Source organism: Salarias fasciatus, chromosome 9 (genome assembly GCF_902148845.1).
Source record: "Salarias fasciatus chromosome 9, fSalaFa1.1, whole genome shotgun sequence".
In the NCBI taxonomy this organism is placed as follows: Eukaryota; Metazoa; Chordata; class Actinopteri; order Blenniiformes; family Blenniidae; genus Salarias; species Salarias fasciatus.
Genome location: NC_043753.1, coordinates 15,828,862 through 15,838,846, shown reverse-complemented (window position 1 = coordinate 15,838,846; position 9,985 = coordinate 15,828,862). Strand labels below are relative to the sequence as shown.

Here is a 9,985-nt window from a genome sequence, read left to right as displayed (position 1 = left end):
ATTCTGATATGAAACATTGGTATTTACAAAATAGCTCTTGAAGGGAAAAAAAAACATGATTCTGTACAGTACGACCTGATAAGTTAGTAAATTACATTAGTAGGTGACTGTGCAGAAAGCTTCTAAATGACCGAGAATACTTAAATATGATTTTTTTGTTAACCATCAAACAGTTGGTCTGACCAACATTTTAACAAAGAGCTTGAGGACCACGTTTCAATAAACTTGGAAAAAAAAAAATCAAGATTACAAATGATAACATGTCAAAAAAAACATTTTTCAGATTGAAATTGTGTTCATGTAAACAAACGTCACCGATCATTGGGAGCCTCAACTGCAATTTCTGAACAAAAACGACAAAAGAAATCACAGAAGAAGAAAACTCTCGACCGCAGACCAGCAGCTGTCGCCGCCACTCGGCAGGACGCGTCCTCACACGGCCGAGCTGCCGTCGTGGCCCAGGATGTGGCTGATGTTGTGGGCCGGGCGATTCGGCTGCTTGCCGGAGTCGGCGGACGACGTGTTGGACAGAGACAGCAGGGGAGACATGGGCATGGCCGAGCCGTCGGGGGGCATGCCGGTGGCGATTTCGGGGAACAGGGAGGTGAGGCTGAAGTTGGATATGTGAGGGGTGATTCCAGAGGAGTTGGCTATCGGCATAGGGGGCATGTCCGGCAGCAGGGGGAAGCTGGCCTGCCCGAAGCCCACGGGGCGCGGCGGGGAGAGGATGGAGCCGAAGCGGTTGTTGAGCGGGGGGGCGCTGCCCTTGTCGGCGCTCGGGCTGGTAAACATTTGGTTGGGGAAGTATTGCAGGGTGACGTCGCTGGGGAGGCTGGGGTGAGCGGCCGGGGAGTAGGAGGGGTAGAAGGAGGGCAGAGTGTTCTGAGGCTCCACCGGGAGAAGGGACGGCGTCCGGGAAGTGTTGGGCTGGCTCACCGGCGGGATGAAAGTCGAGTTCGCGTTGATGGGAGGCGGAGGATTCATCCCTCCCTCGGGAATGAAGGGGAATCCAAAGTTCTGCGCCAGGTGTTGGTCGGGAACGAGGTTGTTGTCGCTTGGAACCTGAGCGCTCTCTGCCATGAAGCGCACGATGGTGCTGCGCCGCGCCTCCCCGCCGGACTGCGGCCTGCCCAGCAGCACGCCTCCGCCGGAGGCCAGGGGCAGGTGGCCCTCGGGCTCGAAGGGGTTGCTCGGCCTCAGGGCGCCCGATCGCGGCCGGTCGCCGGGCCTCAGCTTGGCCGGCTGAGAATCCCGGGCGATGTGTCGCGAGTGCTGGCTGACGGCGGCGGGCGGTCTGGAGGGGGCCGAGGACCGGCCCGGCTCGGAGCTGCTGTGCGGGGTGGGGGGGTGGGGGAGACCCGCTCGCACACCTGGGCCTGTGTGCATGTTACTGCTGACCTGAGTGATGTGGCCCTTGTTGCCCTCCCCGAGCCGCATGGCGGGGGCTTTCTGGGTCTGCAGCACGCTGGGACTGGAGGCCTTGGCCTGGATGTCCCCTGAGGAGCTCCCGGGCACACAGCTGTACTCCATGCTGACGGGGGGACAGCACTGGACCGCCCGCTGGTGGTTGCTCTGCTCAGGAATATGAGGGGAAAGGAGGCTTTGCATGAAGCTCTGGTGGCAACCCTCCTGCTCCCGACTGAGCGCCGGCCCGACCTGAACGCCCTGCGAGCCCGGGTGCGCTCCGCTGTAGCTTCCGCGATTCCGGCCGTCCGCGGGCGGGCCGACGCCCATCCTGAACCCGCCCTGCTGCTGCCCCTGAGGGCCCCTCTGGGACGGAGCCACTGACTTGGGGGCCATGTCGCTCCCGCGAGAAACCTGAGCCTCAAAACCGCCCAGCTGATGCGCTCCGCCTCCTCCACCCATCCCCTTGAACGGGGGGCACTCGGAGACCCGCTGGACGTCGGTGGAGCCCGGATGGTCTGAGGGCAGCCTGTTCTGCGGGTTGTGTGCAATGTTGGCTTTCCCCCGCGACGTGTCCAGGTAGCCTCGGAGGTCCGGCTGCTCCTGAGAGGCGCTGCGACCGGGTGGAAGATGGAGGCCCATCCGCTGCTGCTGCTCACCGCTGGTGGAGCTTTTCCCGATGAGCGCCTCCGCGGAGTAGCTGGACACGCGGTGGCGTTCTTGACGAGAAGGAGCGCAGGCCAGGTCGGAGGACCGCGACACGGGATTGCTGGGAGGAGAGATGAGCTGCTGCTCCAGAGTCCTGGAGCTCATCATCCTCTGCATAGCATTGTGATCCTGACCAGACTGAAACGGACAAAAAAAAGAAGTTCAATAACATCAGTAAACCCAGTCTGAATGTGTTAATCACTGCTTTTCAGCAGAAAACACATTGACAGCAATGAAACCAGACAATCCAAGACTTAATGCTCTCATGTATTCTTTGAACTGGCTGATTTATGTATTTATTTGTCTTTAAGTATTTGTCTTGAAGTGCATTTCAAATAAAGATGGACATTTATCACAAATTTAGACAAGAGTCAAGATATTACAATTACTGAGCCGCGTTTCTCTCAACACCACCTGCAAGTTTCATTCCGGCATCTACACTGTGGTGAAGGGACACTGCTAATCACAAAAGAAAAACAATCAAGGGTATTTACTGTAGTCTTGTTTTGGACATTGACTTTAACTGTGCTTGTGGATTTCAACAGACATACCATCATTCTAAGAGAACAATTAAGAGAGCCGACAGTCAGTTAGCAATGCTCAATATTGTTAATTATTTTTCAAATTATATAATCATATTTGAGTGTTTCAACAAGAAATGCTTCTCAAAGCTTAATCCTGTTTATAACTAAATACTTAAACTGACAAAATCAAGTCAGATGGTTGAATACAATGAGTTGAATCAAATCCACTATCTTTTAGTTACTGGTTTGAATAGCTTGCTCATAAGAATTGCACCGCAGAAAGGTCTGCTCAATATGTAAAAATTACATAATGTAATTGCAATGTTAAACCTCATAATTTTACTTTCCAGGTTAATAAGCCAATATATCACAGCCGAGCATGACTGTGAGAAATAGATCCAACTGTATCTGAAACCATTATCATGAACAAAACGAGTTCCTACTTTAAATTCCAACCACTGACACTCAGACTACCTCATCTTCAAAAGGTCCAGATCATTTTTCTGCTGCTTTTCAAAATGCAATGTTTACATTTCTGCTTTATCATTGTAGTTTTTTTTTTCTTCACACAGTTTGCAGGATTCATTACATCGACAGCGGTGCCATGGTTGTACTACCTTGAGGTGGTCCTGCGGGGCCAGGTGGCTGCTGTGGTGGCCTCTGGATCCTGCAGTCTGGGCTTCACAGCTCTTCTCCTGGTGTCTAAAGTGCTGCTGCTGGATCTGCTGCTGCAGATGCTGCTGGTGTCTGGAGTGGGAGTTTTGCTGTTGCTGCAGCTGTTGTTGTTGTTGTTGATGTTGTTGATGCTGTGTCTGCGGAGGCTGTTGGTGCCCCTGTTGTTGGTGCTGCTGTGGGTGAGACTGTTGGTGTGTGGCCTGTTGATGCTGTGGCTGTTGATGCGGTTGTTGCGGATGCTGCTGGGACTGCTGCTGCGTGTGCTGCTGATGTTGGGCCTGCTGTTGATGCGAGTGCTGCTGCTGAACTCCAGACTTTTCTAAGTGATGCTGCTTCTGCTGTAGGCCGGCCGGCGAGCCGGTCTGACTGCCTCTGACGAGTCCCCGCTTTTTCTGGACATGCTGCTGCTGCTCTTGTTGCTGTTGCTGTAGCGCCCTCTGGTGTAGCGAGTGGCGCTGTGCAGGGTCCGACTGTGTCAAGTGGTGCTGCAGGTGGTAGAGATGGTGTCTCTGTTGCTCCTGCTGCTGCTTCATGTAAATGTTTCCTCCCAGGTGCTGACCAGACTGGGAGACAGTATGCTGCGGGTGGCCTTGGGGCAAATGGAGCACCCCGGGCTGGTTCTGCTCAGAGGGTCCTTGAGGAGGACAGTGGCCTTCAGAGGGCCGAACAACTGGGCTCATGAAAGAGTTCGTGGAGAAGAGAGGGCCTCCGCTGTCTGAATTAATCCTCGTCATGACTGCCGAGGAAGTGGACGGCAGCTGTCCCACCATCATCTGGCTGTGGTCTGGCGTTTTAATATCCATGTGGCTGACGGGATTTACAGGCGGAGGACAAGGCTTGGGACGCTTTCCGGAGTTCAACATCACTTCTTCCTGTGCCTGCCGCTTTGAAATGATCTTCACTTGCCGCTCACCTACGCCAACTCCAGCCTGCGTCCTCATCAGTGGAGTCTTTAATGGGGCGTAGTCATTTTGTTGGGCTACACCTGGACAGGGTGAGAGAGCGTTGTTTGAAGGTTGGGATATGTGAGCTGCGGTCCCCACAGGAGACGGGACCGAACCCTGCTGGCCAGTGAGACTGGGAGAGCCTGGAAAAGGTTGGTGACTGGAGCTAGGCCTGATCAGATTGTTAACACTTAGACTGGCCACCGTTCCACTCTGCGAAGTGCTCTGTGATTGGGCCTGAGGGGGCGGCTGGGACTGCGAATATGAAATGTTTTGTGGATGTCTGCTTCCATTGGACCGGCTGACGGATCCCTCGCTGACCTGTCCTCTGACAGACACTTCAACACCAGGTTTAACTGCTGATGGGTCCATTAGCTTAGCAACTTTAGACTGTTGCCCGGCTGAGACTCGTTCCTTGCTAGCAGACACAGGTTGGGTCTTTGGGGGCTCCCATGCGGCTGAACTCGGGTTAGATGAAGCAGAACCCTCCCCTGAGCAGACGCCACCTCTTCTCCCAGGGCTGTCCTGTTCCAACATGGCCAAGGCTAGCATTTCTGCCTGTTCAGAAGTGAACGTAAATGTTCCAAAAGAGCCAGATGAGGCACCAATATTGTGGCCCTGGGGAAGCATGGATGCCACAGAGAACCCTCTTCCACCCCCGGGGCCTGAAGACATGGGAGAATCCGTTTGTCTGTTCGAAGTCATTGGGTGCTCCATGGTCTGATCATCGAGGTTGGTGTACACCTGTTGACCCAGGGCAAAGTCCTTTCTTGAGGGAGTCTCCAATATGCTATTTTTCTCAGCTGCAGTCGAATGCCTCTCCTCGTGAGCTGCCCTCTCTGTTCTCGAGGCATGACCTGATTTGACGTCAGTGGGATGGCACGAGGAGGGGTTGGGCATGTTCAAATCAGCCTGCTGTGTTGGAGCTCTGGGAGTGGTTGCTCTTTTCCTGAACTCTGAACTTACTGTGGGGGCTGTAACAGAGCTGTGGGAGTTGGAAAACACTGGTAGAGGTGATGACTGTACTACAGCTGAGGATGTAGTTGACAATGCAGCCGGCTGAGATTCAACTTTGTTACAAGGTGGAGGGGCTTGAGTGCTAGACCCTTGGGGAAGACATTGTGATGTTGGCTGGGTGGCCCGATTCAGAGGTACTGATACCGTCACTGCGCTGCTGCTGGAACAAACTGGAGTCATACATGCAGCAGAAACCGTGACAGAACTATACCGGATCTCGGTGGCAACAGATTTGTTCTGTCTACAAACATAAATGCTGGAAGCAGACTTAGTTTGCATTGAAGTAGCTGGGATAGTTGATGTACTGATGATTTGCTGTTTAACCTCTGGAACTGTGGGTAAGGCTGCAGCTGAGTTATCAGAGCCTATCACTGCTTTTCCTGGGGTGCATGAAGCTACACTGACTGATGGCTTGACTGGTGTGGCACTGACAGTTGTAACTGCAGTTGCAATACTGCCACGGTTATTATCAATCGATATTGGGTTATTCTGAGATGAGTTTTTGTCCTGTGAACGAGACTGGTGACTGGCCGATTCACTAGATGCACTACAGATAATAATCTTCTGTACACTCTGTGCTGTATTAACACTGTCTGTAGTTTCTTTGCTTTCTGGATTTGTGACAGCTGTAGTACAGGTGGGTTGAATATCAGTGACATTAACAGCGGAGGACTGTGCAGCCTGAGATGCTGTAACCTGAACTGTCTGACTTTCTGCAGGTACCACGGGCTTAACAGAAGCAGCAGCGACAGGTTTAGCCTGAGCAAGCTCCTTTTTCTTGACAGGCTTAGTCCTTTTGGCTGCTGGTCTCTTTGTATTCAAAGTTGTGCGAAGTTTCTTTCCTGAAGGCTTTGCGGCATTAATGACCGCCCCAGATGTGGCTTGGTTTGCACAGGGGACATTAAGCTGGCGGGCAGGCAGAGCAAGCGTGGCTCCAGAGACAGGTGTTGGTGTCTGAGGCTGTTTCTGCTGCACCACTGACAATGGAGCAGATGGGGTCTGACCACTGCTTTGGCTAGAAATGGTGAGAGGGAGACCCTGAGAGATGCTCTGGTTAAGGCTGCTGAGGGCGCCTAAACTGTTGAGAGCGACATTAGTAGTTGGCTCTTCAGTGGTGGTGGGTTGGACCAACTGGAGGGTACTCTGACCACTCTGGGAGCTGACTTTGTCAGAAGTCTTCACAGGCTGCAGGGCAAACACCTGCCCGTTTACAGTGATCGTCTGAGGGGTTGTAGGAACTGGCGGTGCAGAGGATGTCTGGGTTACCTGCAGCGGATGGTTCACTTGAGGCTGAATGGGACGAGGGAGAATGTGAACCAGCTGTTTTCCCCCAACACTCTGTAATGAAGTGGCAGACACTGCATTGCTGGTTGTGGGTACTTGAGTGGACACAGCAGGTACTGCAGTGGGCATGGGAGCAGGGATCATGCCAACTTGAGGATTTTGTGGGGCAGACGAAGCCTGATTGGGAGCTTGGATGATTACAATATGCTGGCAAGGAGTCTGATTGGTTATCTCTTCCCTCACAACTGGCTGGGTGGAACAGGCACTTGCCTGCTGCAGGATAACAACACTTGGATTGTTTGTGTTTTGTGGTGTTGTTACACCCGACGCTGTTGCTCCAGCTGGGTTGACCTGCAGCACCTGCATGGTCTGCAGCAGGGGTAATACAGTGGCCTGCGGCTGAGGCACCAGGGCCTGCTGGGGAATCGGCTGAGGCTGAGGGAGGAGGGCAGCTGGAGGATGTTGAATCAATGATGCTGATTGGAGTACAGCAGGCTGGGGCTGTGACACAACGGTCGGGTGGGCCACCACAGCTGGCTGTGGCACGATTGCTGACTGAGGAAGAACAGCACACTGAGGCTGGGGGGCTAGTACCGGCTGAGGCTGTGCTTGGTTCAAGACCGCCGGCCGTAGCTGGGGTGGTCTCTGAAAAGTCTGCGTTTGAATGTGACCTGTGATGGAGGCCTGCTGTACAGGCACATGTGGCTGCATCTGTATTTGAACTGGATGGACTGAGGACTTGGTGCCCACTGGACAAACAGTTACCTGCTGGACCGCCTGGGTGGTGCTGCTGACCTCTGGAGTGGAGACACTCTGGCAGACTGGCTGCACCGTATTTCCTGCCATCTGCAGCGTTGTCCAGGTGGTCTGTGTGCTGCCTGCTGCCCCTGCTCGTAGAAGAGCTTGACTGTTTGGGATTGCAGTGTAACTTACAGTCTTAATGGCCGTGCCTTGTGTGACCCAGGAGCAAACCTCTGAGGTCACCGCACTGGCAACCGTTTGGGTAAACGTGGGGTGGGTGGATACAGGCAGAGCAGGGTTTTCAGTGGGAAGCTGCGACGCTGACGTAGCAGCTATGGTGAGGGTCTGGGAAGGTGCAGCAGGCTGACTTTGTTGTGGCAAGGCTTGGTTGGCTGCAGGAATCTGGAGAGTGATGTAAGACACAGAGGGTGGTAGAGAGGGAGCTGCAGTCGGTGTCTCAACCACACACTGTTCAATCACTCTCAGGCCTGGTGTAGACTGGGTGGGTGCAGCAGCTGACCCAGGCAGAAGTGCAGGGGTGGAGGAGGAGGTATTAACTTGCACTAGAGCTCCATTAACTCTCAATCTGGGCTCAGACGATGGCTGAAGAATTAAGGTTTCCGAGGGCTGTTTTCCTGGACTGGTCTCTTTTGTTGCTGGACACATGACGTTACCATTGGAATATACGATGATCCCCTTTGGTAACTGGTGAGTAGGTGTTACTTTTGCCACTTTGGTACAACGCTGCTTGCCTTTCCAGTGGACGGTCGGGTCCTCCAGGAGGTTAATGTCGTGGGCTTTGAGGAGCTCAATGTAGTGTGCACTCTCCCTCCTCAGTTCATCCAACTGACGTCGCAGCCGACGGATCTCCTCAGCTGCAGAAACACAATCGCACAAAAAAATTATTCATATACACTTAGTGATACTTAAAAGTACTCATCCTGCATATCTGTTCTGTGAATAAAAATGCTTAAGATGGACAGCGATTAACTTCACCTTGCACTTTATCTCCTCCTTCCAGAAGCATTGTGTCATTTTGTTTCTTCAGTTCAGTGATGTATCGAAAAGCCTGGTCCAGTATCATGTTTTTACTCTGTAAGAGATGACAAAGGTTTGACAGTAAAAAAAAAAAAAAAAAGTTATTTTTGCTATGAACTTAGTTGGTTAGTTAGTTTTTTTTTTTTTTTCCGGTCACTGTACATTCAAATACACTTCTTATATATTTACATATACACGTACATCCACACACATACACATATGTACATACTTACATCCACATACTGAGCGAAAGGGATTAGTAACTTAACTTCATACACACTGCACACATTTTAAAAGACATGGCAACTGTGTGTATAGTTTTAAATGTGACTATGGACTTGTAGCTTCCAGCAGAGATAATGCTGCCCCAAATATCATAGCTTGATGCAAAACATTTTCCTGGGGTTTGAATTTAGCAAAACACACTGAAGAAAGTTCTCACTGAGCAAAACAATCTTGTCAGTGAAAGATCAGTATACTTTTTTACTCCTTACCTGTTTAAGTGCCTGAGAGCATGGCAGAAGATTCCCGATGCGATTAATACCAGCGTTGATTTTCTCTTTCCTGTGTCTCTCAACTAAATCAAAGAAAAGAATGGAAAATGTTTAACTTCAAGTAAATTAGACAAAACAAATCTAACTCCATAAGCTGTAAGATTTGCATGAGAAATCATATTTCACCTGCATTGTGAGACTCTTTGTTTTTCTTCTTTCTGTAAGGACAAATAAATTCTAATTTATATAGGCTGATGCACTTGAGTTTCAGGATCTAACACTGACATAAGGCAATAGAAAGCAATGCCATCACAATGCTTACTTGGGTTTTCGACCAGGTGTCTGGGTTTCAGTCATCTCTGGCATCCTGTCTCAACAGCTGCCTGTATGATGAAGGTACCAGTTAGCAGCTGGATCTCAAACCCTTCTTGTGCCCGCCCTGAAATGGAAACACAGAGAATTAAAGAAACAAATAAAGGACTGCAACAACAACACACAGAAACATAATATAATGTAAAAGTCAGCTAATTACAACTCCGCAGTTCTGTGATGTGCTGCACTCTGCTTTCACTGTCAACTACATGCTAGACAGCTAGTGTGTATTAACCTAGCTTTGCATCTATCCTAAGCTCAGCCACTTACACAATACAATGCATTGATGGTCTATTTAATGAAAAACGCATGTATCTGTTCGTATCCGTCTGTCGTTTATTCATAAACGAGCAAGGCTGAAATAATTCCCCAGTTAAGACACAGGGAGCTTGTACTACCACAGCTAGCTTTCTGTTAGCCACTTAGCTAATAGCTATCTCACCCTACCGTTACCAAAATAATTCATTTCTGACGGACCCCGTTGAGTCCGGGCCCGTTAAAGGGCTGCTAAAGGAGAGCTTTTTCCACCGACCTGTCGTCTCTTCATCTTGGACTCTGCTCGTTATTGTAACAACTCCAGAGACTTGAAGCTAACTGTTAGCCAGCTAAGCATTCAACTCCACTCATCTCCCAAAACAATCTAGATACACCTAACCCTGTGAAAAATTGGGCGGGATCAAGTGGGAGCGATAGCCAATGGGATTGCAGATCTGGGAGCCTTCAGCCAATCATAACTCGAGAATGATTCAGGGACGAGTTCACAACCAATGATGCTTAAAAAAAT

At 50.8% G+C, this 9,985-nt stretch overlaps 1 protein-coding gene across 1 annotated transcript; it reads right to left on the bottom strand.

Moving 5' to 3' along the window:
* Nucleotides 1–158: 158 nt before the first annotated feature.
* On the bottom strand, nucleotides 159–9,818 carry usf3 (upstream transcription factor family member 3). The gene is made up of 7 exons (XM_030099167.1): nucleotides 9,734–9,818; nucleotides 9,152–9,268; nucleotides 9,016–9,047; nucleotides 8,830–8,912; nucleotides 8,294–8,390; nucleotides 3,254–8,172; nucleotides 159–2,250 (listed from the first exon to the last, which is right to left on the bottom strand). Exons 2-7 carry the CDS (start codon nucleotides 9,193–9,195, stop codon nucleotides 433–435), a joined length of 6,993 nt encoding a protein of 2,330 aa, XP_029955027.1. The 5' UTR covers nucleotides 9,196–9,268; nucleotides 9,734–9,818; the 3' UTR covers nucleotides 159–432.
* Nucleotides 9,819–9,985: the final 167 nt, after the last annotated feature.